At 44.1% G+C, this 26,628-nt stretch overlaps 2 protein-coding genes, 1 long non-coding RNA gene and 1 pseudogene across 6 annotated transcripts; 1 reads left to right on the forward strand and 3 right to left on the reverse strand.

Annotated features, from left to right (window-relative positions):
* Nucleotides 1–414: 414 nt before the first annotated feature.
* LOC117843542 (uncharacterized) lies at nucleotides 415–11,085 on the reverse strand. Of its 4 annotated transcripts, none has more exons than XM_034724167.2 (15): nucleotides 10,683–11,085; nucleotides 9,967–10,101; nucleotides 9,775–9,854; nucleotides 9,203–9,286; nucleotides 8,426–8,531; nucleotides 8,163–8,314; nucleotides 6,148–8,059; nucleotides 4,726–5,036; nucleotides 3,635–3,950; nucleotides 2,907–3,062; nucleotides 2,657–2,795; nucleotides 2,329–2,405; nucleotides 2,052–2,173; nucleotides 1,102–1,210; nucleotides 415–1,023 (listed from the first exon to the last, which is right to left on the reverse strand). In XM_034724167.2, the coding sequence occupies exons 1-15, from the start codon at nucleotides 10,887–10,889 to the stop codon at nucleotides 850–852; spliced, it is 4,080 nt and encodes a 1,359-aa protein (XP_034580058.1). In that variant the 5' UTR covers nucleotides 10,890–11,085; the 3' UTR covers nucleotides 415–849. The 4 variants fall into 4 exon arrangements, with proteins under 4 accessions (XP_034580058.1, XP_034580057.1, XP_034580060.1 ...); XM_034724166.2 differs by having other exon boundaries at nucleotides 3,635–3,953; nucleotides 10,683–11,083; XM_034724169.2 differs by lacking the exons at nucleotides 9,203–9,286; nucleotides 9,775–9,854; nucleotides 9,967–10,101; nucleotides 10,683–11,085 and having other exon boundaries at nucleotides 3,635–3,953; nucleotides 8,163–8,295.
* Nucleotides 11,086–13,529: 2,444 nt separating this feature from the next.
* LOC117846110 (uncharacterized) lies at nucleotides 13,530–17,730 on the reverse strand. The gene is made up of 2 exons (XR_011897540.1): nucleotides 17,339–17,730; nucleotides 13,530–14,432 (listed from the first exon to the last, which is right to left on the reverse strand). It is a non-coding gene; the product is annotated as an uncharacterized lncRNA (long non-coding RNA).
* LOC140222038 (ethylene-responsive transcription factor ERN1-like) lies at nucleotides 14,726–16,443 on the forward strand. The gene has a single exon (XM_072292065.1). It carries the CDS (start codon nucleotides 15,115–15,117, stop codon nucleotides 16,021–16,023), a length of 909 nt encoding a protein of 302 aa, XP_072148166.1. The 5' UTR covers nucleotides 14,726–15,114; the 3' UTR covers nucleotides 16,024–16,443.
* Nucleotides 17,731–18,393: 663 nt separating the features above from the next.
* On the reverse strand, nucleotides 18,394–24,769 carry LOC117844028 (disease resistance protein Pik-2-like; annotated as a pseudogene).
* Nucleotides 24,770–26,628: the final 1,859 nt, after the last annotated feature.

Consider the following 26,628-nt stretch of genomic DNA (forward strand, 5'->3'; position numbering starts at 1 on the left):
ATCTCTTGCAACATCGATCGCAACAAAAATACACGCAAAATTTTGACCGCAGCATGTTCACTGGGGTTGAGGGCTTGGGGCGTCCCATTTTTTGTTGGGACGTCGGACACCCTAAACCAAGCATTACTGTTGACTAATTGTAGCGACAGACTGCCCATGCCATCCGTCACCACTACACTTCACATATTTAGTTACATTGCCTCTTAATTAGTTCTTTAAGAACCGTCCTGAACTACCTAAATTATGTATGTCATCATCAAAAGGCATCACATCCATCGCAGCTGCAGCAAGGCATGGCAAACCTTTGCCATCCAAACGGGCGGAAAGAGAACAATCTGCTTTACTTGGTGTTAGGATACTATAACACGTCCGCACGCCTTTAAAACAGATGCACAATCTAGCACGACGAGAACGAGACCAAATAGCACGCAAGTGCCAATGGTTTTCCTTATTTCTCATAGCTTCCGACCAACTGGCCAAAAAAAAAAGACCTAGAAAGAAGCATACATTATCTATCTGGGAAACAAACGAAAAGAATGTCGTTTCTATTCAGGAGGCAGCATACAACAGTCCAACAAAGCAGCGGCTGTACCAACGTCCTTTCACCGAACACAGGTTATATATATACAGGAATTTTGACCAATCTGGTGCCTAGTCACAAACAGGGCACCGCATTATGAGTTTTTCTTATGCTCCAGCTGCATCATCATTCGCACATTCTGATAGTATCCTGGCACCAATTTTAGCAACCAACGGGTCAGAAATGGCCTTAAGCTGTGAAGGTTAATCAACCCTCAGCTGCGACCATCTCAAACTGCCAAGGTCAAGCAAGTTTGTTTGGAGAAACCCTCAGTTGAGTGCATAATGGACACGCTCCAATGTTCGCAAAACCTGGAAAACCGAGACAGGCGCACGTTGCCCCTTCCCAGGCAAAGCATGTGAAAGGATGGCTTGCTGCTGCTCACCAGTGAGCTCCAAGAATAGCACTAGCATATCGCCATCAAGAATGGGAGGTACTCCTGACTGCAAATCACAAGTTTAGCTTTAGAAAAACAAACTTCCATATTATGTAAAGTTAATGATATGATGGTGACAACTTACTGGGATACTGCGCTGACGAAATTCTGCATGATCATTTCCCAAGACTGGTGCAGTCAACGGGTGCACCGCGAGCCTTTCTTGGACATCTTGCAACAGCTGATGTTCCTCACTGCAGCACCAATTTATGCATTTCAGAACTCGTGTCATAATCCCTTATAGCTGTAGATGAAATGTGTATAGTTCCTTGTCTACAAATGCTGTGTCACAAAAACCCAGGGCATAGAGTGCATGTGGAATAATTTACAAATAATTGTTAACGGCAGCTTTCCTTGTTTTCTTTCCTGGTGAATTTTCTTTTTCTCCCATATAAAAAAGACATTAAAAGATCATGAGGTAAAGAAAGCAGAGAAATTTGGGTAGCATTATATGCCTGTAAACCAAATGGGTTAAGGGAATTGTTGAGATATAAACTGTACAGTTCTAATAATGCAGATCTTCATATTTACATTTATCCTAGCAAAATTTAATTATAAATTTAAGCACTTGAGATCCATGTCTTATGGTCTAGGGTGAATTACTGCCTACTCTTCAAAATACATCACTAGTATTCCTGACAATTATTAACTGGTATTAACAAGTACATATGTAAAAATGGATGGATTTCCCTGTCACATACTTATTCCAACATATCACATCAACGACTTCCAGGAAATACTATGTGTTGATTTCCTCTAGACTGAAAAGTATAGGTGGTAAATTGGTAAACAATAGGTGGTAATTTGCAACAAATATAAATATAAGCACTCATTGTCAAAATCGACTGTGTAGGTGGGTCCCTGCAATCTAAGGAAGAGTACATGGGTCCAGCACAATTATCCTATTCAAAATCCCAGCTCTCCAATTTGGCCTGGTCTTTTGTTGCTAACAGCAGATTGGAGATAACTGGTCACTAACGGTGAAAATGTCAGATATTACAGGTAAGCATGGGAATGTTTCGTATCTTGAGATACCTTGTAAGCGGAATCATAACAAAGAGACTCCCCAGCAAGGTACTTGCCACGATACAGTCATAAGCCGTCTCAAGAACCGGGTCAGTATCATCATCAATTGGAAGCCGATACCTGAATGCAGCCTACAATAAATCATAAGCATGAGCTACATTAGCTTAGCTCTAAATAGGATCAACAATAAATGTCTCAAACATGAAACATTGAAGCAGTGGATGATGAGAATGTAGTGAATGGCAAAGCAATAGACTAACAATCAATAAAACAACAAAATACTCACCTTCTGAATGCTCATAGCTGTTTCGCCCATATAAAATGAACAATTTACAGCTAAGTTCTTCTGTGGACTTTCTGAAACTGGAAGACAAGTTTTAAAAAATGAGTAGACTAAAAACATCCTTTCTTAAAAAGGCAACTTTCTATAGTACACTTTATAAACTGTAAAATAGCCAATGGATGTTGATAGACAATATAAAAGAATTACAACAAAACACAGCATATATGCTAGTTGAACATGATTACATGAATGCTACGAACAAGTTAAGGAACATAATTTCAATACTCTATTGGAAAAAGAAAAGGTAGTATCAACTGTGCCTAGTGCCTACCTTCCAATCTTGCGCTAGATAATACAGATATACTCCCACGCCGGTCTGATACGACAGCAGTTTCACAATTTAAAAGAGCAATATCACCCACCAATCTTTGAGCAGGATCAGAATAGATCAACTCCAGTTTCCTAAGACTCTGATAATAATCAACAAATGAGGAGTCAGGATTAAGAGGTAACAATAGAGAGAGCACTATTCCATAACGAAACCATAAAGAATGTGTCATTTAATCAGACACAAGTATTACCTCATTATAAGAATAGAATAGAACACCATCACGACAATCACCAACTGCAATCCGTGATGCAAATGTCTTCAAACAGGTTATTGTAAACCGTGTTCTACCAACAGCACACTTTTTCATCCTATGGGGATTTTCATTTGCGAAACCAAATACATAAATCTGTTAAGATCGAGAAAGAAAAGGAACAAATGTTAGCTTCCATAAGCAATGGTAGTCAACCAATCAAGGCCCAAGAAAATTAGTTTATTATCATCGCAAAGAAATGAAACAAGAGAAATAGCATCGCCGAATGACATCACAGTCGCCGTTTATCCTGGAGAGTACCACTCCTTTTGATATTCCTTCATAACTTTCTAAAATGGCAAATATACTCGTTTTAAATCTTCCGACCAACTCCAGATGCTAAGCTGCAGTCTTTTTTTTCTTCTTCTCTAGCACGTATGAGGGTTGCTTATCATTGCAATAAGAAGCTAAGCCACAAATCTCTCCAACACTCATGCACTCATCAACTACTGCACACATTCTTTTGATAGTATCCAAAGATCATGAGGATAAAGACATATTCTACCACAGTATCCTTAACTCCAAGATAAATGTTGACTGAGATTTTATCTTACATTTTGCTATGTTGTGTTACTAGTTCCCTTTTAAATAATTTACCACAAGAGAGGTCAGCTCCTTTGCACAAAGTTTTGACAGAATATAGTTAAAATTGCATAAAGATATCATACCGTATTACCAGCAGCTGCCAACACATAACGATCTAGATATGGGTACACGGCAAGGACTGCACCACTCAAGGAAGCATGAGTTAACGATCTCAAATGTCCTGCCATTTGTTCAGCTTGAATCTGGTTGCAGCAAAACTCATCAGGACTGCTGCACAGGCTGTTACTAGAAAATTCTTCTGTTGTATATCCAATAATCTCATGGAAAGGAGAGCCAGAATGTGAAGAGGGATTAAAACTGGAAGTTGGAATAAATGAACTGCTCTCACGAGGACTTTCAACAGCCTCCAAGCTTAAAATAATCAGGCGTCCCTTGGTACTGCTGTCATCAATAAAGAATAGCCAGACTTAGCTTCATTCAACTAAAAGCATGGATGATCATTGAGAAGAATCAATATATAAGAATCAAGAGACAGCTATTTAAACATATCTAGATTTTAGAGTGATGAAAGCCTGATGAAGAACAATAACTGTTTCAACATATAGTTCCAATTTACAACTCCTATACCGAGAAACTTTACACACTGATCCCAGCCACGCCAATTACAATTTATACTCAGAATGCAGGATCAAGAGTTTCATGTTTAAATATGGTACATGGCATCGTTACAAAATTCCAGTAAGAAATGCAAGCTTGTTCTCCACAACTCAAGTGTCGGTATGAGAAATATAAAACCAACAAGTTTTATGGTTTCAGACGCTTCACAGAAATCTAAATCCTTTAAAACTCTGGAAACCATTATATAGAACTTAATATTATGATAATCAAACTAAACCAAAAACTTTTTCCCCCAAACTCCAGGAAATGTTTCTGGCCCAACATAAAATCTAAACACTGATCTAGTACCATGGTATGGCGTTCATGAATACAACCATGCCATTTCAAAACCACGACGCAACTTTTTTTATTCCAGATAAAAAGAAATACCAGAACTGAGTCTAGAGAGAAAGGTAAAAGATATCCTCAATAGTTACACTACACAAGGAAAAATATTTTACGTAATTGCAAGTCAAATAAGAAGTATTTTCTAGTCAAGCATGGACATCTGACAGAACTGTATTATCTTATTAGAAACAGTAGATCAGGTGTGAACCTTTCTGCTTCACCGTTTGACATCATTGGCCGTCCAGCAGATCTACTGGTCCCGACAATTAAAACTTGATCACTTCCTATTTTTGTAATTTGCATGCACTTTGCTGTTTCACCAGGTTCACATTTATATCTGGAAAGCAATACCCCATTTTGTGGATCTACTTGAACAATATCTGAAGAACATGATGCACCACTTAGCCCAGTTCTTAGTACCAACAGTGTTCTGCTTTCATTATGGTATAGCACTTTCCTTGGAGTCCCCCCAATTGAAAACTTTTGTGCATTCAATCGCTTCCCATGAACCATTTCAACCTGACAAAAAAGAGGAATTACTTTTAACCAATAAAACTGCAATGCAAATGCTAGCAGATAAGCACACACATACATGGACACAGTTATACAAACATGTTTGCGTGAGAACGCTACAGGCACACAAATAGTGGCAAAGAAATAAACAAATATCATTGGAGTAAGATCTCGAATAGTAGTTCTGAATCAAAATCATGCATCTGATATTGTAACAGTAAAATTGCTTCACATATCATATGCCGAGACAATAACTGATGCACTGGGACTCAAGTAGTCCAACAAGGCCATTGCCAAAATAAAGGTCTCTAGTTGCAGGTTCCAACAAGATTAGGAGAGCTAAGAGGTCCACCACTGCCAATACAGGTGGTCACAAAATCATTATCTAGCTGTGCAGAACAGTTTAAAATCAAAGAAAGAAAACTTTACAGTTCATAGATTCTTCCAGTGGAATTGTTAAAACTTATACAAAATGAGATACTGAAGTCAAGTAACTGTTGGAGTTCACTAGTTCAGCAATTATTGATTTAACCAAGTGCTTGTAAAATTGAATGTCTAATACAGTTTTTCACAGCTGTGAGAATCACTTATGAAAGGCTGAATCTTTCAGTCAAGTAACTGCTGGTAGTTAAGCAGCTACAGCTTTCAACAAGAGGAGAACAATCTGAATGCTGTAAAAGGTGTTCACTGGCCAGATAAACTGACGAGTTGACCTCCCACAATCAGACCGTGCCATGTTTGTTGTAAGCGTGCAATTATGCACTATTCTTACTTATTTGCAAACTTGCAAATAAGTATGCACCATTTTAATTTTGCCATTGGAGCATTTAGATGTCTGTGCTTTTGATCAAAATTTTATATGTTACCAGACATCAACCAACGATAATGATTTTGTCTGATACTTCAACTAATTTGCATTCAATGTGCTCATTGCAACAGAAACAAGCCTGTTACCATTACTTAGATATTTATTAGCATGCAATTTAATTCAGGCCATGCCTACTCTCCTATCGTTTACCAGTCCAGTAAGTTAGGGTGCCCTATGCAATGATACAATTCTTCTTGGTCCCTAAGAAAGAAAGAAAGAAATGTGGTTTTACCAGTCAAAGTAACTTACCAAATGCAAACAGCTCTCAGCAACAAACAGTAGACCATTGGGGCAATCAGCAGATGATACTGGCGTCACATGAGAAGCAGGAAGAAAAGAAATGGATGAATATGCCAGACTATGTCTTGCTGCATGTAATAGCCAAGGCCTATCACTGAGAACAATGATATCAGCATTGGCTGAATCATGTATTGGTACCAAGAATACAGGAGTAATTCCAATACGCCGTATAGAAATCAACTGAAGAAATGTATCAACAGATGGGATAGAAGAGTCCTTGTAGAAGGAACCAGGAAAATAATGCTCGCTTGCTTCCGACTCAAATCTTAGTAGCATTCCATTTCGCAAGCCTGCAAGGATGTAAAACCTCTCAGCCGCAACAAATCTCACATTTTCAGGTATACAACCACTAATTGGAGCACCAAGTGCATTGCTCACTGATATAGTCCCAATAGTCAATAACCTTAATGCTTCTCCAGGTTCCACCGAGATGATTTCCACAGAAGGTTTATGAGTTCCAATAACAGCAAACTTGCGGATATTAACTTTAGCCAAGGGATTGTTACAAAAATCATCACGCTCTCCACCACTTAAAGTTACATTATCAGGTCTCCAATCCTCTTGCGGGATGGATATGCACGATACTTCAAATTGCAATTGAACGTGCTGTGTCTCATACAACTCGTACTGGTAAGACGAAGATGATCTAACTCCAAGGACATAAAGGCAACAAGGATTTGATGTAGCAACAACAACAACATTATGTCCTACAGCACCAACACTGATAGTAACATCAGGATACCAGTTGGTGCAAATTGGAGAAGTGAAATGGGCACCTTCAGGGTGAGCGTATACTGTAGGCAAACAGAGCTTCACACCTTTACTGTGAATTTGCACGAGCAAACCATCAGCCACCAAACCACATGCCAAAGTGCAAACATCAGGCTGGAATCCCACGGCATCACTGATGTCGTTAAAACTTATCCCTACTGATAGTATTCTGGTTTCCTCCACAAATGATAACACAAGAAAAGAGTGATAAGCATCAGTTATCTTCATTCTCAAAGTCCACAATCCAGTAACACCCTGATAAATAGCTTCAGTCCTCAGAAGTTTCTCCACATTGACACCATTCCGTAGAACTCGCAAAGAGCCCTCAGGGCACATACCACAACATGCAAACATCTGATCCTGTTTCTCACCATGGTAATCAGCAATTGCTAGATCCAATATTGGTGCTACATTCTGAATTGTGCTTTTGTGAAACAATCTACGATGTCCAAGTTTAAATATTATACCATCCCCCATCTCTACAAATCCTATTATCATTCTATTTTTCATCCACAAAAGAGGTTTGCAGGGCAAACTCCTATCAATATACTCAAAGGTGCACAACTTCACTCCTTCAACATCGGAAGTAAATTCCAAAATATGAAACTCTCCATCATCTAAGCAAAATAGAAGCCTTGCCCATCCTTGTTTGATAGGGTCAGGTGGCTCCCAGCTCCATGAGCAAACGATCCTTGATTTCACGCTACCTCTGCTGTCAACACCATCAATGTCCATATAACCGTCATCCTTCAGTATGTTATTTGCAGAATCTCTCAATTCTAGCAAAGCACAAGCAGCCACATCGTCATCAACATCTAATACTGAACAGGAATCTTCAACGGTGACTGGCTCTCCAATCAGGCTAGTCGTCAAGCTAATCCTTCGGACACAACAGACGTTCCTTGGGTTTCTAAGATCCAACAATAAAGCATCACCAACACGAAACAGAAGTGCAAAGCCAAACATTTCAGGAATTTCTGATATGTCAAGTGCCAATGGTCCGATTTCTGAATAACTAGAGATGTGGTTGATTACACCACTGCTGGAGTCATGTCCAAATAATGACAAGTCATTCACATCAGAGCCCTTCCTGGAATGAATTTAGTACAGCACGTCAGCACTTAAATATGAATGCCAGAAAATTAGTAGCATACGAATTGTAAGTTATCAACTATGCGAAATACCAAACAAACCTATTAATTATCATTGCCAGAACTGGATAGTACTCTTCATCTTGGGATGTAGATATGAAGCGCATGTTCCAAATCGTACCGCGGACGCTGGTCCTAGATGCACCACTTACAGTTCTTTCATCCTCTTCATTTTCTGGTGGATAAAAATATTTCTGAAATTATGACATGGAAGATCTTCAAAATCTGGAATAATATAATGTAGATATTAGACTGAGATAAGAAACATGAATCAAGAAAGTCACTAATAACATTCAATGACCCACCTTATCAGAAATGGTACCTCTGCCAGAACCATGAAGACTCTGACACACTGAAACTTGTATAAGAGCAAACTTATCCTCATATGCACTGACAGCAACAAAACTAGATCTGGCAAGAAAAGATGTAGATAAGGTTAAGAAATTTCACAATAAAAACCTCTTAACTTTAGGTGCTCCATATGTTACAAAGCATCAAGGGAAAATAATGCAAAACTTATATTAAAAAAATTATATTTACAGCAAAAGCTTCCAGGACAAAGCAATGCATGTATAAGAAATACTAGTAGCTAGTAATGATCCATTGAAGACCTCAAATCATATTCAAACACCATTCAATGTGGTTCAAGTACTTGGATCAAATTTAACGGAATCTTAACATAAGACACTAACGTAAATTGTTAAGCAGCCTGTTGCATCATTGCACACTTGTGCACACAAATAGTGACAACTGTAATTCTTTCCAAACCCAACACAATCACCAACTGTCAACCATAGTCCATAATAAGACCTCGACAAAATGTGCAGTATCTGACAGGAAAGAAGAATTTTCTTTATGCCACATGAATCTGGAATACTCTTTAGGATATTTCCACTTAGCAACGGGTCGGCTGCAAAAATAATACATATGCTGATGACGGGAGTAGTGCCTTAAATTCTGGATGCAACTTTTGGTCAGAACAAGGGATGGTGTATCATTGATCATCAAGTAAATGTACAGCACAAAAGCAGACAATAACATCACGGATTAATAGGTGCCTCAGTAGAAAATCTTGCACTTACTCTCGATCTATAGCTAAAACTCTTCCCAGCTGATGCCTCAGATTTCCTGGTTTGGATAACTCAATATTGGCAATTGCAAAGAACCTACAGTAAATTGATATCTGTCAATACTTAAGAAACTGTGTTCATTGTAAAAAAAAAATGGGATTAGGGTTGCTGAGAATAAGGAAACTGGAAGTACAAACTTTTAGAGACTACATTTTTTTTTTCTTATATTGCCTGCATGGTTCTGACCATGTCGTAGTTATCTTGACCATTGTTCTCATGCTGGCAGCCAGCAGAGGTTTCTACAAAACCACAATAAACTCCAGGGTTGCATACTGTGAGTGATTTGTTACGTTTTGTTCCTAAACAGAATCTCAATAATATTTTCAATTTTCACTAGTGCCTATTGGATACTTTTTGCATGTGTAATCATTAAACCAGTATAGCACAAGATAATGGTTTGCAAAAAACTGCTAGGTGCATAAGATTAAGCATCCTCATAAAAAAGTAAGATTTAACAGCTAGAATCTAGCACCAACCAACCAAGGAAAGGGGGATCAATATATATAGAGGTGAATGGCACTAACCTATGCATCTCAGGGCAAAAGTAAAGAAGGGAAAGCTTTCCAGAATCTGAAAGCACAACCAGAAGATCTTTGTGTTCTATCTGAAAAATTCAACAATTAATTAATCCCTCACTCTTGAGGCCAATCAAAGACAGGGATGGGTGCAAGAGAGTACTGCCAAACATTATGGTCAGGTGTGAGAAAATACAGCACCTGTGGAATTAAACCAATATGTCTGGAGTGCCATTGCAAGACACCAATATCTTTTACAATCCCAAACATGTCTTGTTCACAGATTGACTGCAAAACACCATCATCACCAACAGCAACCAACTCTAGCGAAGTTTCCTGCAGCAGAAACCCGTTTAGGTGAAACAAGAAACATGATCAGAAACAGCAGCATTGTATAGAATTGATCCTGCAGAATTTTAAGTTGTAACCCAAGATTGATAGATAGGTATGCTATTTTCATAATATAAGCATCACCTTCCTTGTTAGATACACATAACTGTTCAGAAAATATTTACTAGTTCACCCTGCATATGCAGTTAGTAAAATTATCTCCCAAGCATCCACTACCCGATTCAAACTTTACTAATATGAGTAAAATTTAACCAGAAAATGGTCATAATGCATGGAGCTGCCCATATTGGTGACAATTTTACAAGTTATTCTGCTTCTGAAACTGTAGGTCAAAACACCTAATGTCCGGCACTGTCATGACTGACTGGATGATTTGGAACTCTGAACAGTCACTCTCCCAAAACCATCCCTACTCCCTACAATCCGCAACATAGAATGCCTAAGCTCCACTTACACAGTGCAAAGTATAGCGCAACGAAATCATAGAAGTAGGCATTCCTCGTCTCGAAATTCTCCATCCGCACGATTCAGCGATCCTGTGGGGGGCGGGAGGGAGCGAAGCAAACCTTGGCGAGGACGACGTCGGCGGAGTCGGGCGAGCGGAAGCACCCCTCGGCGACGTGGAGCACGGCGCTGCCCCGGAGCACCCGCTTGGCGAGGTAGTGGGTGGCGCCGGCGGCGGAACCGGACGCGGACGCGGAGGTGGAGGGGCCCGAGGAGGACGACGCCGCCGCCGACGAGGCGGAGGCGCCGCCGGTGGTGGAGGTCTCCATCTCCGCCGCCGCCTCGAGAAGCCTCGCGACGGTGGGAGAGAGGGAGAGAGAGAGGTAGGGTTAGGGTTAGGTCAGCTGATTCGGCCACGTGCTCGCCTCGCTGGAGGGGAGGGGAGGGAGGGAGGGTGGATCCAGCGGCGATTAGCGAAGCCGGTGAGCCAAACCGACAGCGAAGAGAGAGGAGGGGCAGCGCGAGGAGCACGGCGCCGGTGGGGCCCGCTAGTCAGTGGCTGGGGAATGGTTTTTTCTATACTACCTAATATTAAAGCGTCGGGGTTTTGTAAAGAAGTCCCTCATTTTTTATTTAATCAACCCACGATCTCTATGTTGACTCCCACACGTGTGTCTCAGCCAGGCGCAGCGGCTAGCTGGGTCGGATTCCACCTGATAGACCAGCCAGCTGGCCCCCCGAGCCAGGCTGCGGATAAATTGATCAGCAAGCAACATCAATAAATACAAGTCACCTGCAATTTAATCTAACGAAAAAATTGAAGTTCGTATGGCGTGATATCAGCATGATGTTGTCATGTCTTCAACCATAACGTAATAAATTTCTTTTGACGACAACAACGTGTTTAGCCCGCATGCACTACCATCATGTACTGCTACACTAGGATGCGGTCGCCGGTGACGAGCAAGACAACAAGAACAATTGAGAGCCTCGAGATAGAGGAAGGTGTGGTCGAGCTGGACGATGTCGACCCATTGGTTCGGGTTGGCCTGCGTCTAGGGATCTAGAGTCGATCTAGACAATGAATTTGGTGGGATCGTCTGCTCAAAGAAGGCACCGTGAAGCACGTTACGAGGAAGGTGCTTGAAGAATGAGATGTGGAGTCGGGCAGCGGTAGATTAATGTGGCAGGGGTAGTATATGCTTGAGCTGGTGAGACTCCAAGGGCGCAGTATACTCTAGGCGGACTTGATGAGCAGGCTGCAGGCAATAGCCGCACAAACCACGAGGGGAGGGGGAATGGGCAGAGCTGGTGATTGGGAATGATGACACTCGCCTTTTGAGTCCGATAGCTTCAAAGAATCTTAGTGGTTAACGGCACAGCTTTCATGGTGGCAGAATCAACCGAGTTTTTTTGCCATGTATATTGGCTAACAGACGTGCGAGGAATTTTTCTCCCGCCGCAATGTACGGGCACATTTGCTAGTTTTTGATAAAGTAGGAATGGGGTTTGAAGTTGGGTTACGTGACTACATACGTTTGACGTATTCTAAGGTAACCCGTTTTTGAAATTTATTTTTATCCTTAGTGAGCCATCTCGTCCGGGGCCAAGGCATGCAAATATGCCATGAATCCATGATGACTTGAAATTGTTTTTTTTTCCAACACCAGATGGAAGAGCATCTATGCTTACAATAATTTCATTATTGTTCCATAAAAAAGTGTCATTTTCAGTGGCGATTCTTCTGTATACTCATGCTTTTGGATGTTATAAGGGGAAACCATCGATCATCGAACTATAGTGTGGAGAGTTTTCTTAATGACTCTGACAATATGGGCCCGTACAAGCATCTAAATACGGCTAGTGGCCCAAGAACCAGCTCCAGCTAATTAGCCACCTTTGGGTCTTGACCCATCGTTAGTCTGATTTTTAACGGCATGTTTGGTTAGAAAACTTGGATCATTGATGAAAGAGTCCCTTGTAGCACGAGGATTCCGATTTAAAACCCCAAAAAATATCGGAATCTGAACTTTTTGTTAAAAAAAAAAACATACGAAGGGTACATCAGAGTGAATTCTACCGTGTGGGCAGTGATTCCTTAGTTACTGATGAATCTAAAAGGGTTTCAACTAAAGCCATATTGTAGCTGGCTTAGTATAATCGTGTGAGCATTCCAGATTGATGTCTTGCAACCGTCCGATTATACTAAGCCCATCCGTTTTGACCGATCACGGTATGCATCGGAGGTGCAATGCAAGTGGCAGAAGCAAAGCGCGCGAGATGGACACACATGGCATTCTGATAACCTTAGGACGTGCTGCATACCTGCCAATATAATTTGCAGGCCGGCCACAGCCACAGGCTCTAATTGGCCAATTAAGCTTCAGCTCTAGTTAATGGATAAAATAATGTCCTTAATTTTACCTGAAAAAAATAGGATAGGTCTCTTTTGGATAGAGAGGAACTCGTCTCGAATTGCCTCGGGTTTACTTTTAAGTCCAATCGACATTCTAAAATTTCTGCTAAAGGAGACTTTCATCGTTTGCCCCTGAGACTTGAGAGACAGAGAAGCTGATGAAGCATCTTAGTTAGCCGGACAGGGGCATCACTGAGAAACATAGAAGGCGAAGAGGTTATCTAACAATATATTATGTTTTTTTTCTGCAGGCCTTTGGTACCCTGTTGGTTCAAAAAAAAAATACATGTGATCCACATTTACTGACTTTTCATTGCAATTGCAAAACCTAAAAATTCTGCGGCTTTCTAGTTTCGTGGTTCCTTTTTTTTTCACGTGAAATGTGCGCAGCTAATATTTTCCAAGATAGAAATTGTAAAAAAAAATATTTCCTAGCCGGCACTGCATTAATTTAACAAAGAAAGCTCTTTGTTTTCTAATAAGTGTAGGTGAATAGGTGATGGAGCCCACTAATTTTGACCTCCTCCACATTTCTCGACATAGATTAACCGGATGCTCAATACTTTTGGCATGTAAACTTTGTTTATGAAGTCACCGGCAGTTGACTACCCCACATGCCACATCTATCATTGACTTGCAAACTGTCATCTCTAACAATGTAAACATGAACATACTTTACATCCATGAAACTTTCGACTTCTTATATGTAGCTCCACGAATTGCAGCCAAAATCTCGAGTGTTGTGATGACATTTTCCTTGGTTCGCAGAATCTGAATTCAGAAACCAGTGTAATGTGCAGTAAACAACAACAACAAAAAAAATACTTGAGAACTCTCACATCATCACCTGACTACAATTCCACAAATCGAGTTCTTAGCAGTATCTTGATCAACAGCACTCAACAAAGTCTACAACAACATCATGACAACCCGGGTCAAACGACGTTCTTAAACCTTAAGAGCGCTCCAGGTGAACGAAGCACCAAGAATGTTTCTTCAGACATGGGAGCCACGTCTCTGGACTCTCCTTGGTGCACCTGACTGATAAACAAAGCACCATACCTCGCCCATCCCTCACGGCGATGTCTTTCTTGTTTACTCTATGACAGGCACCCATGTCGTCACGTCGTAGTAACACCATCCCATGGCGCCGCCAAGTGGCAAATGGTCGTGCCACCATGACCTGCCCCGGTTCCCTTGGGGAAGATAGTGTTGCATGTAAAATATCTGCAAGCAGGTTGTTAGGGACTATGCTATTAGCATTTAAACAGAACACGCAGTTTGAGTTAATCTAATGCAGTGCCGGCAAGATAGAAACTTCTATAATTTGTGACCGGTTCATGAAAACAAGTAACCAGTAAACTACAGTTTTTTTTCCCTCACAATTACAGTACATAAAAATTCAGCAACCTGTGGATCTCATACAATATTCATGGAACCAGCAGGTGTCCAAGGCCTGCAGAAACAATTAAAATACATCAGATAATCATTGCAACCATTATATGAGTATTCTGCACCTCAAGAACTCGAAGCGTTCCGATCTAGAAAAACAATTTCCCACTGCTCTTCCTTAAAATGGATCTCTAGAAGGGCTTAAAGTCAAGAACCCAACAATGAAAGGATCTGTCGAAGATGAAAACTTCTATGTACAGTCAATTATTCTTTGGGATTCCAAGCCCACACCTCAGTAATTCTTTGGGATTCCAAGCCCACAGTTCCAAGATAAACCACAACACTAGCATCAGATGGGGTTAATGTCAAGCCCATGGTTCAGTAAACCACACTGAGGAAGCATCAAACATGTCACCCTGCTAGTTTCACCGCCGGGAAACAAAGGCTGAATTTGTCTACCAGGGTAAAGAACAAACATGTCAGCCACTAAGACCACATCAACATTGAAATAAGCTACGGAATACAGCATCATTCCCCCAATGCCTCTTAGAAAACTCAGCCATCTTCTTTAACGCACTAGGAAGATTTGGACATCAGAGACAAGCAGAACATGACAAGGCCCCCACTAAACCCAACATCTCAACATCACGCCTCCCCTTATATTCAGACACCAGCTCAACCCCCAAAGTTCAGACCAGAGTTCAGAACACCTGCAAAGATACGTTGCCCTCGATCTCTTCTTCCCAATGGAGCTCCAGTTCCAGCAGCAGCCACAAAGCCATCCCCAGCAGCAATGCAGCTACCAGCTGCCAGTCACAAAGGAAACCAAGCCCAAAGTGAGAACCAAATGCGGTGGCGGCGGCAGCAAGTTCGTGGGCGTCAGGCAGAGGCCCTCCGGGAGGTGGGTGGCTGAGATCAAGGACACCACCCAGAAGATCCGGATGTGGCTGGGCACGTTCGAGACCGCCGAGGAGGCGGCGCGGGCCTACGACGAGGCTGCCTGCCTCCTCAGGGGCGCGAACACGCGCACCAACTTCGCCGCCGGCGCACACGCCTCGCCGCCGGACTCGCTGCTTGCGGCGAGGATCCGCGGCATCCTCAACCACAAGAAGCTGAAGAAGAACACAGCCTTGCCTACCGTCACCTTCTTCCCCGCAGCTTACCACCGTGCTGGCCATGACGCAATCGCCACAGCCGCTGCAACTAGCAGCACTAGCACCAGCACCATCACCACGACCACCAGTGGTGTCAGTCCCAGTAGCAGTCCTAGCTCCAGCATCAACTTCTCCATGAGCAGCAATGGCATTCGCGCTCCCATCCTCCCTGCTCGAAGCATCGCCGAAGAAGTCTACAGGCCATACTTGATCAGCGGAAGCGAAGAGCTCCAGATGGCCTCGCAGCAGTACGAGCAATCATGGGCACTCAACACCAGTCCACCATCGACGATTGGATGCGACATGGCTAACAACAATGCTTGCACGGCGGTCGCAGACGCAGAGCTAAAGATTAAGCCGGAGAAGCATTGCTCTGTGTCACCCCATGGCATGGACAAAGTTCAGGACAAGGATTTGTTCGACACGGGAAATGATCCATCTGACTCCTTGTGGGATCTGCCACCTATTTGCCCTCTGTCTTGCAGGTCTTTGATGTATTAGACTAGATAAAGATTTTAGACCTCCCATCTGCGTCCTTGTTTTGGGTCCATTTTCTGCTCCTAGAAGCCAATTCCGTACAAAAAAAGAGTGTATGAGGAATGATGGCCAGCAAGCAGAGTAATGTGACGGATACATTTTTCGTCTAGATAACTGGCTTTTACAGAGGCGTCCTCGTTTTCTCTTCTTTCATTTTTTTTCTCAGCAAACAGACTTAGCTTCTTTAAAGTCACATCCGGATGACATCGAGCCACCAGAGGGTTTCATCGTTCCTACAACAATTATGTAAAATTTCATGGTGGATTTTGCAGAAAACTAGGCATGGGAAACTTCAATGGTACAACTGTAGACTCTAAAGTAGTCTGTTTGCAAAATTGTACCGATCCTGAGGAAGTATATACATGGAGCAATTACGATTTGAAAGGCAATGTTTATATTGAATGATATAGGCAAGTATTTACCAAACAAGCAAACGGAGGTTCATTTGATGACAAGTTTAGTAGAAATGGTTACGGAAATGCTGAAAGCTCATGATTTTATATATCTTGTTCTCCGATAATGAAAAAAATTCAAGCATTTTATTAGATATTATTTATTAGATATTATATAGTGCATGACATAATGCATTTCTAAGCCACCATTTTCACAACTACTCCCCTTAGAAGTGAAGTTGGCCAATATGCTACCCATCTAGCTGCAATTGTTTGTGGGAGCCATGGAAATGAAGCAAGACATACACACAAGAACATACTATGCAGAGGGTCATACTACAGCGGAGCAGAGCCCGCAAGCGGCATGGGCGGACTTTCGCCACCAGGGCTCCGCCCTCCTCCCCTTTCTCCTCCTCACCATCGCCTCAGCAGGGACGGCGGAAGCCTGGCCCCCGCAAGGAGGGGGGGGGGGGGGGGGGGGGGGCATTTCTCAGCAGGAAGACTGTGTGGGCGGCGCGAGTTTCTTCCCCAGCTGCGATGGCTCTACTCCGGCGCTCCGCGGCCGGATTCGTAGGCCCCTTGGCCGGATCCGAAGGCCCCTTGGTTGGATCCGTCGCCCTCAGGGGTGGATCTGCTAGCTTCTGCAGCGTTGGGCAAGGATGCGCGGGTGGCGGCGCTCGGCGGTCAGCGCTGCGCTGCGGCTGGGCGCGACGGGAAGATGACTAGGGGGTTGCGTGCGGAGGAGTGCAGGAAGGTGGCAGCGAGGTTGTGGTCCACTGCCACACCTCAGCAGCGTCGCCGGGCTTGACACGGCAGCGGCAACGACAACTCAGGGCGGCAGATCCGGTCCCCTAGAGGTTAGGTCCGGCTAGCTCCTGGGGCCATACCTGCGTGGAGCACCGCCAGCGGGCATGTGGAGACCGGGAGCCATGCCCAGCGGCTAGGCCGCGCTGGGGCGAGCGATGTGGCCAGGGGAAGTTTGGGCCGTGAGCGGCGCGCGGCTAGAGTGTCTGCAGCCGGCGCTGCGCGAGAGGGACATGCGGCTACTAGGTGGCAGCGTGGTGACAGTCCAGCAGAGGGTGAGCAGCAGCCAATCTGGGCCGCGCGGTGGTCGTGGAACATGGGTGGCGTGGCCACGGCAGCGAGCGGGCGAGACGGAGGCGACCCGGCTGCACACGCGAGGTGGCCACGCTGCGGCGGCTTGGCGAGGTGCGCGGAGGCAACACAAAGCAAGGAGGCGCAGCAGCGCGGCGCGAGGAGGCACGCCGCCCCAGGTCGGTTTTCCATGGCCGTAGTCTTGGTACTGCCAGGCTGAGGGTGTGCAGCGACTAGGGATGTTATGCTCTGGGCGAAAGCCCTTACCGACAATCTTGCTAGTGGCGATGGCGGTGGCGTCCTTGGGCGTCGTTCTCCCTGTTGGGGGCGTCATGTTGGAGCTCTATTACTGCTGCATGGGGTTCTCTAGGTGAAAACCCTGTCTAGATTTTGGACGAGCGACGGTGGCGCCATTAGCGTCGTGCCTTTCTTGGAGGTGTCGTTTCTAGGGACCCAACTCAACTTTTGGCAATACTGGTAATGCCGATGGTCATGGGAGATGCGGCTGGTGGTGGCGGTCCCGCTGCGTCGGGCTTGCGGCATGGCAAGCCAGTATGACGCGGGATGGCAAGCTTGACGGGGGTTGCTGAGCTCATGTGGAGGCGATCGTTGTTGTGGTGATGGCCAGGGGTTGCCACATGCTTGTCGGGTTGGCTGCTTGCAGCGGACCGCGGTGGCCAGCATTGCTTGGTAGCTGTTAGTGCGGCGTGGGACTGCGTCAGTGGATGGTGCTTGTAGCAGTGACATCGTGGGACGACTAGGCTTGCAGCGGACTGCGGCGGGTTGCTCCGCTTTGTTGGGCCGCTCCGGTGCGGTACATCGTTGGAAGATGGCACAAGCGACTTCTCTAGCTTGTTGGCACAGCGGCGGATGTTTTGTGCGCGGGTTGAACAACAAAACGAAGTCGACCTGCGGCGGCGGTTTGGTTGTTTGATGGAGACCTCCAGTGCGCTTTGGTAGCTTGACAAAGGACTTGTACGGTACCATCCGCCTCCGTTAGATCGGTGCGTGTGCATTCTAGCTTCAACTTCACAAGGTTCTGGAGGCCCGCGACCCACTCTGGCAATTTGCCCGGAGTGCCCCACAGTTTGTGGCTCTGGAGGTTTTTCGGAGGCGGGCGCAGATCATCCACATAGACCTGCCTCCTTTCGTGAGTGCACTGAAGTGATTCCAGGTGGCTGATCAGGTGCTCAAGGGTGGAACAAAACTCTTGGCAGTTCTTCTTGTTGATGCCTGACACTGCTAAGTTGCGCAACCGGGTGAGCCTTTTGATGGCCTTCCCTCGTCCGACGTTCACAACACCAAGTGTGTGCAGGGCTTTCAACTTTCCGAGACCTCTTGGCACTACAACGCCACGACGTGGATCAGCAAGACTTGCTAAAAAAGGGAACACGGCGCTGCACCAGAAGGTGCACCCATCGCGCCTATTTTAATAAGTTATCATCATCCTCCACGTCCATCATGGACTTACCAAACTTAAGGCTGCAACTTGAAAAACAAAATGCCATCAGAACGAGAGTCCACACGCATAGCTTGTTCCGCATTTGCTTTGGTAAATCTTCCAGAACTTGGTCACATAAGTGAGCAAGAAGAACGCTCTGATATCCCCCGGCACGAAGGTATTGTAGCTTCCTCAGCTTGGTGATGGCCTGCGGCAGCTTGGTTATTCTTGTGTCAGTAATATCTACTGCCTCGAGTTGCTTCAGGTTACCCACTGAATCTGGAAGGTGAAAGATACCATCACATCCTCTTAAGGAAAGGTATTTCAGGTGGAGAAGCTTCCCAATTGGCTCAAGGTGGTGGTCCACAAGACCAGTGGTGCTTTCCAAGTCTAGCACACGCAGCAACCTCATCTTGCCAGAAATATAAAATGGCTTCCACTCCCCAAACACTGTTAATGACCTTATACGGGACAAGTCCACTGTGCTCTCAAACTCGCTTTGGTCACCCTCCCAGTTGCAACTTATAGCAAGGTGGCGTATGGTTCCCTGGGTGTTTGAGATGCACCCTTCTTCCATTCTAAAAACAAGATTTTCCTCCATTGCCTTGGAGATGCTGATTTCACGCTTGAGATCGTGGAGTTTGCAAGAGGAAATAACTTTTCTGCTGCCAATTGATTCTTTGACTGGTAGGATCATGCTTCGGTGGATGAGTTCCATGAAGTAGTTATCAGCTACTTCCCCCTTAGACTTGCCACGCACATCGCTTGAGTAACCCTCTGCATTCCATCGGTGCACCAAGCGTCTTCGGCTGATATTGTAATCTTCTGGAAAGATTGTTAAATACAAGAAATAAGACTTGAGATGATATGGTAAACCATGATAGCTTTTCATAAGGATAGTTCTTATTATCCCGAGCTCTGGATTCATCTCTAGCTCGGCACTAATGTGTTCGTTCAATTTCCTCCACTCCATGGGAGTCTTTGGTTGCTTCGCCAAAAGGCCACCTATGATGACTATTGCATGGGGAAGTCCATTGCACTTCTTCAAGATCGTTTTGGCCTCCTGAATCAGTGCCGGTTGTTTATCCAAATTGACGGCCTCCTTAAATATCTGCAATTAATGGAATTAAGTTTCTTAAGTATTATAGTTTTCAGTTATGTACAATAAATTTCAGTATGTATTGGGACTATGGCACAAATATAAATGAAGCCATTGTTTTAAATCATTTCATGCATATAATGAACTGACGGCAACCCCCCCCCCCCCCCCAAAGAAAGAATAATGTATGACTATCTGCAGATTGTAAACCCCACTCTACCATGGATTAGATGGATGTGCAGTGCTCACAACTGGTCACCTAGTCTGCTCTGCCTCTTATTGCAGTAAACAAATTATTTTAGCTCCCTTTAATCTAAAATTTTAATAAATCATGTGCAAAGTTGAGTTTATAAGTGTTAGAAAGAGTCCTAGTCCTATAAGGATTAGGTCCTGTGCCTGGATGAGTCCTGCGCCTGGCTGTTTTAGTGCCGGCCGGACTCTGTTTGTATTGGTTAAGGTAGAGATACGGGGAGGAGTCCTGATCCCTTAGGTTTCCTTTCGCCTAGGATTCTCCTCCCCTATATATGTAACTGTATTGTCTCTCAATTAATCAATCTACTATTTTTCCACGCATCTCTATTGCTTTCATGGTATCACGAGTTTAGGGTTCTTCTCCTCAATCTCGCTTCCACTCCAGCGCGCCGTTTTCCCAGCGCAGCCCTAGAGCACTTCCTTCTTGGCGCTGCTCCAGCTCGCCCTTCTCCCCCGGCGCTGCTCCATGGCTGGCGCCACCTCTGGTGCTGCCATCGTCGACCCTGGCAAGGTCCAGGACCCCGACACCATCGCCGACGCTGCTGCGGATCTCAAGCGCGCTGAAGAACTTCACGCTGCTGACGAGGAATGCGAGCGCGTCGCCCAGGCCCAATGCGTGGCCGCCCTCGCCCGCGCGGCTGACGCTGATCGCGAGGCTGCCCTTGCGTAGCAAAAACGTGACGCGGTCAGTGCTCGTCTCCGCACCGCCCAGGAGCGAGCCGCCCGCGAGCGCAGCGGCTGCGACCCCATCACCCGAGGATGACGCTGCCTCCTCCTGTATCGCCGAAGACGGCGCCCCCAACCCCCTCCTCGACGCAGCTCTTCTCCACCATGAAGCCGCGACCCTGTTCAATTTGCACGCCCAGGCCGTCGCTGTGCAGAACATCCGAGCTCTCGTGCCGCTCCTCCTCGACGTCCACTCCGCCTTCTACGCTCGGTGGCGTGAATCCTTCATGCTCACCCTCACCAAGTTCTCCCTGGAGCGCCACGTCCTCTCCGACGACGTCGTCCCTGCCTCGCCGGATTGGGTGCGCATGAACGCCATCGTTCGCACCTGGATTCTCGGCACCATCAGCGACGACCTCACCGACACGGTGTCACAGCGCGGCGTTCCTACCCGCGTCCTCTAGCTCTCCATCGAGTCACAGTTTCTTGGGAACCGCACGACCCGCGCTCTCTGCACCGACCAGGAGTTCCGGGCCTTCTCTCAGGGGGATCTTCCCATTGCTGAGTACTGCCGCCGCTACAAGAAGCTTGCTGAGGATCTTCGTGATCTTGGCGAACCCGTCTTCCGACCGGACCCTCGTCCTCAACATCGTCCGGGGCCTCAACGAGCGCTTTCTCGTGCTCGGCCTTCACATCCGCCGCACCAACCCCCTTCCTAGCGCCCCTCTTCACGCACCCAAAGCACCACCCCCCACTTTGTGCTCATGCAACCATGGCGGCCGGCCATGACCGTCACACGGGGAAAGGAGAGCGGCTATTAAGATGCAATTTATCGCGGTGAGGTAAGCAGTATTCTGTTTTGCTTATTATATCCTGTGTTTGCCTGCACACGTCATGTCACTATCCAGAGCACCCTTTGATGCGCTTCGCTTCCCACATTGAGTTCTTTTGTTTTTCATTTTTTTTTGGGTCGACGTTTGTCTTTTTTTCCTTTTCTTCCGTTTCTTCTTTTTCTTCCATGACTTTTCTTTCTATTCCTTTCTCTTCCTTGTCTTCATAGTATCTTTTATTCTTTGTTTTCTTTCTTCTTCTTTACTTTCTTTGTTTTATTTTCTTACTTCTTTTTACTATTTTCAAATTTAATTTCATTTTACTTATTCCCGTTTTGTTTTAAAATTCGTGTGCCTCTAAATAAGCTGTCAAAGTACATGGTTCAGTAAGTTCTTGGAATTCCTTTGTTCTGCATGCCAAATCCTTTTGCTCTGCATGATCTTTAGAATTGTTCAAATAATAGAAAGCTTTTGTCCTGCTTCGTATACATTTTTCCCTATGGTACCGCTAATTGTTCCAAGAATCAAAACGTTTTGCACTGCAAGATATAAGTTTTGTTCCACGTGATATCTACAAGCGTTCCATTAATTGAAAACTTTTGTTCCACGTAATATGAGGTTTTACTTGGTGCATATAAATGTAATTTAAATATCTAATTTAGTTATCCATATACTAATCAAATATGCAAGGAACTTTTTCACACGAAATCTTTTTATAAGTTTTTGAATATAGATATTTGTAAATATAAGTAGCCAAGCAGTTGCACTGTAGACCGTGTTTTTACATGCCATTTCCTTTATTTCCACATTTTCATAAGTTGATTTAGTTATTTACATATTGAAAGTTTTTAGAATTCTATTTGCATCTGAGTTTTTTTTTGCAAAGTTAAATCCTAATAAATATCAAAAGAGACACTGATAGCTAATCAATTTTATAGTAAGAAGTCTTAGACATCATGGAGTCCTTTGAGGGATTCTAAAATATGAATTTAAATACACATAAATACTAAATCATATCACAAATACTTAAGGTTTTCAATAGGGCTCGGCCAAACTTTTGACAAGTTGACTGACAAAAACTAAAATATTTGGTTTGGAAACATGAGATTTATATGGATAGTTTTGTCATATTTTTTATAATTTCAATATCTACATTGTACTTTATATATATATTATATTTATATTATAAACAGTGATCAAGGTACACATTGGGAACCATGCACTATCTAAAATCTCAAGTACTTTGTTTAATCCCCGAAGAATTTATGTGCAAATCAATATTTCTCATTCTTTTATTAACCTTGGATGGTCTTAGATTTTCCTATCACATGTTATAGGAATTAAATATATAGCCATTTTTTGTATAATATTTTTTGTAAAATATTTCATATCTAAAATTTAAGGATTGACATGGATTTTCTATTCACACATGAGTGGTTTCCTTGAAATTTTAAATAAAAATGTAAAAGAAAAGAACATGCAATTTAATTGTTAAAATTGTGTACATGCAAACATTGTGTGGAAATCTTATATTTGAATTCATGTGAAAACCAACTTGCTAGAATATTACTGAAGTATAACTGTACATAGTATATATGCAATTATATTCAGTCAATTTTCTAGAAATATATTGAATATGAAATCTTCTTTTCAGTCATAGCCCATATAACTTGGTTTCGCAACACAAAAAGTTTATATTTTATTTCTTTTGATCAATATGTGAATATTTTTCAAAGGAATTTAGGAGATAACCCCCAACTTCTTAGATAAATTAATATGTTATCTGTAAAGTAAAAAACTTATGATTTAACTACATTGCTAGCACATGCTAAAAGACAACTATCTATTTTAAAAGTATATGTTTTTAACAAATAGCTATGTTGACCCCGGCTGGATCCAAACCGATCAATGAGGATGTACTGGCCACATAGCCACCAAAACTTTAGCCTATTGACATGATGGAGCTTAGAGGGACTCATCGTGAACTAGATCAGTACTCGAATATGAATTTTGGATGTAAGGTTAGGCAAGCTACTTGTGGCACCTTATCATGGTAATGTTGATTCTCAAAGTAATCATATGTTCATTTCTTTTCCAAATTCTTCAGCATTTCAATTTGTTTCAAGCATAGCCAGTTTATGGTTTATATTTGATTATGTCTGTTGAGTTATGAATGAGAAACTAGACAAGAATCATAACCAGCATTGAGCACTATCATACACATGTGTGCAAAGATTCTTACGGAAAAATCTAACTCGTCTTCATAATTCTTCTTCCAACTGTTGATTAAACGATTAATACATTTGTTTTGACGTGACTGTGATAACATGACTTAAAACGATACTAGCTACGATAGGCAAAATGATTTTTTATAGAGGAGATAATGGTCCAAAAGAACAAGGAAAAGAAGAGCTAAATTAATTAGATGATTACATCCTCAAATAGATATTACCTTGTGGTAGGAAGCAAAAGTACTCTGATCAACAGATGATTGTTTGAGCTCTGAGACTACACTTTCTTGCCCAGTACATCGTTGCACCAAAAATGCCAGTCGCAGGCTTGGGGCCAGAGCGCTTGATGAGGCGATATCTCACATTCCTTTGGCTGACATCCTCAACTTTTGCTCTGAGTTCCTTCATCCGTGTGGCTACACGGTGCCGATCAACCAGCGTCCACCACCAAGATGGCTTCCCAAGTCGAACAGCAAGATCTTGGAGGCAGTCTTCAACATCGTAGGCTACGTCTCGGACCTGTTTCACCCAGGTCTTGATCGTCTTTCTCCTCATGTGCAGTCATCAGGAAAGCGAGCATCATCTCGAGCTCATCCCTGATGAAAGCTTGATCCTGCTGGACGCCTAGATGCAGAGCTACCTCCTCCGCGACGGCGGACTTGGCGTAGCACAGACTTGCCCAAACTCAGCCCCGTCTGTTCCATCGCCTTGCCACCCTTTCCTCTCTCTCCCACAAACTATATGGTTTGTGAACAGTATGTGTGGATAAACAGGTTGACGATGTTCAGGCGTAGGAGCACAATGTGTATGAAACAGCTTATGATCAGAAATGATTATCTTTGTTGAAGACAAGGTCATTAAAAGGTGCATGACTTGAAATGTTATTTGGGATCAATCCATGGCTGTTGACGACGTGATGCTGCATTCCTATAGCTGCCAGCAAAGTTTCCTGACGGCTAAAGCTAAAGGAGCGGATCTGTTGCATGGATGAATTTGGAGCAAGACGAGAGAGATGGAGGTTCGATGAACCCACCTTTGCGTGTGCCTGCGGAGAGAACTTGTCGGCTTGCATTGTCGGCGAACATGCCTTAATCTCGTCATCAAGAGGAGAATCTCAATCTCTTCTGCACCTGCAAGGGAGGAAAATCAATCGGACCTTCTGCCAGCGTGACGAGATGAGGCCTTCATGGCTGCGTTGATGCCGAGGTGTGCAGCGTGCGAGCCGAGAGCCTCCACGAGGCCACGACCTCGTCGCGGATTCAGTGCCGCTTGGAGCTGCCGGCGGCAGCCGCAGACGGGCAGGACGACCGGTTGAATTTCGCCTGGAAATCCTCCGTTGGTGGGCTGCTGGGTCGGAGAATGCAGCACCCGGTGGGCCGCGGCTGCCCTCCGTCATTGCTTGCTTGGTTCATCATGATGTTTGGGCCTGCTGATGGGCCGCCCGCCCGCCCGCCTTCCTTCCTCCTTGCTGATCACGGGCCAGGCTCGCCGTTGCCTTCTACAGGCCTGTTCTCACGATGTTGCCGTAGGTTTCCCAGCCTGTAAAATGCAAGCGCCGTTGGAAATGGAGAATTCCTTGGAGTGATGATAGTCTCTGGTTTCAAATTGTTCAGTTTGTGATTTCGACTCCAGGGCTGGTGGGCTGGGCCGGAGAATTGAACGCTGGTGGGCCGCATCTGACCTAACTTCCGTGGCCCAGGTTGGCCCGCTGCGCCTGCGCCACAGCAGGCGCGCACGCCACGGCGGCGCGCCCCTGCTCGCCGTCGCCTTCTAGCCGCTGGCGCCTCAGCAATTGGCGGCTGGCCTGCCACGGCGCGCCCGATGTCCCTCCCCGGAAGCAACTGTCGCCGTGATTCCAACATCCAGGTTGTGTCCCTCCATCCCGTCCAACACGTCGTTCCCGGGGTCTCATCCGTTGTCATTGTATATATACCTCGATTTCTTCAGATACGCATATTCTTTTTATGTTTGTATGTAATCAGTAACCATAATCTAAATACAGTTTGATGTAACTAGGACTAATAATCCCCACCGATTACAAGCTATCTTAGCTCACATATTCCACATCTTGCAACATGGTGTCTGAATCTGTCTCACCTTAGCGTCAAACTTTTGATGAGAATCCCACCTTACGCAGGTTCTCTGCCTAATCACTTAACTGCTTATGGAGCTCCTGCTAAGTTTCTTTTTTTTTTAAAAAAAAGTTTGAACGGGTCTTGCTCTTGCATCTTTAAACTTCCTGAAACTTAACTTTGACAGTTGGAAGTTGACTGAAATTTGAATGCCTACTTTGAATCCTGAATATTTGCTTGAAACTCTGAATTACTGTTTATGAAACTAGCATGGATTGTAAGGTTTTGCTCTTCTGAAACTTGAAGAACATTTTCCCATGGGGATTAATAAAAGAAAAACGTCTTATCGTGTTCAGCTGCCCTCATATGCACAAGTTTAAAAGGATAAAAATGTAGTTTTGCCGAGCCACATCAGAAATTATCCCTATCTAGTTTCAAATTGATTGGTTTTCTTCCCAGCCTGTTATCACAATATTGTCTTAGGTTTTCCA

The sequence above is a fragment of the Setaria viridis genome, chromosome 2 (assembly GCF_005286985.2).
Source record: "Setaria viridis chromosome 2, Setaria_viridis_v4.0, whole genome shotgun sequence".
NCBI classification, from domain to species: domain Eukaryota; kingdom Viridiplantae; phylum Streptophyta; class Magnoliopsida; order Poales; family Poaceae; genus Setaria; species Setaria viridis.

What these genes read in the sequence shown, in the direction of transcription:
- LOC117843542 (XM_034724166.2), bottom strand. Translation starts at nt 10,889, where the DNA reads ATGGAGACCTCCACCACCGGCGGCGCCTCCGCCTCGTCGGCGGCGGCG. An exon ending in TTTTGCCCTGAGATGCATAG is followed by an intron (nt 9,287 to 9,774) that starts GTTAGTGCCATT and finishes AATTTACTGTAG; the next exon opens with GTTCTTTGCAATTGCCAATA. An exon ending in TGGCAGCTGCTGGTAATACG is followed by an intron (nt 3,063 to 3,634) that starts GTATGATATCTT and finishes CGATCTTAACAG; the next exon opens with ATTTATGTATTTGGTTTCGC.
- LOC140222038 (XM_072292065.1), top strand. Translation starts at nt 15,115, where the DNA reads ATGGAGCTCCAGTTCCAGCAGCAGCCACAAAGCCATCCCCAGCAGCAA.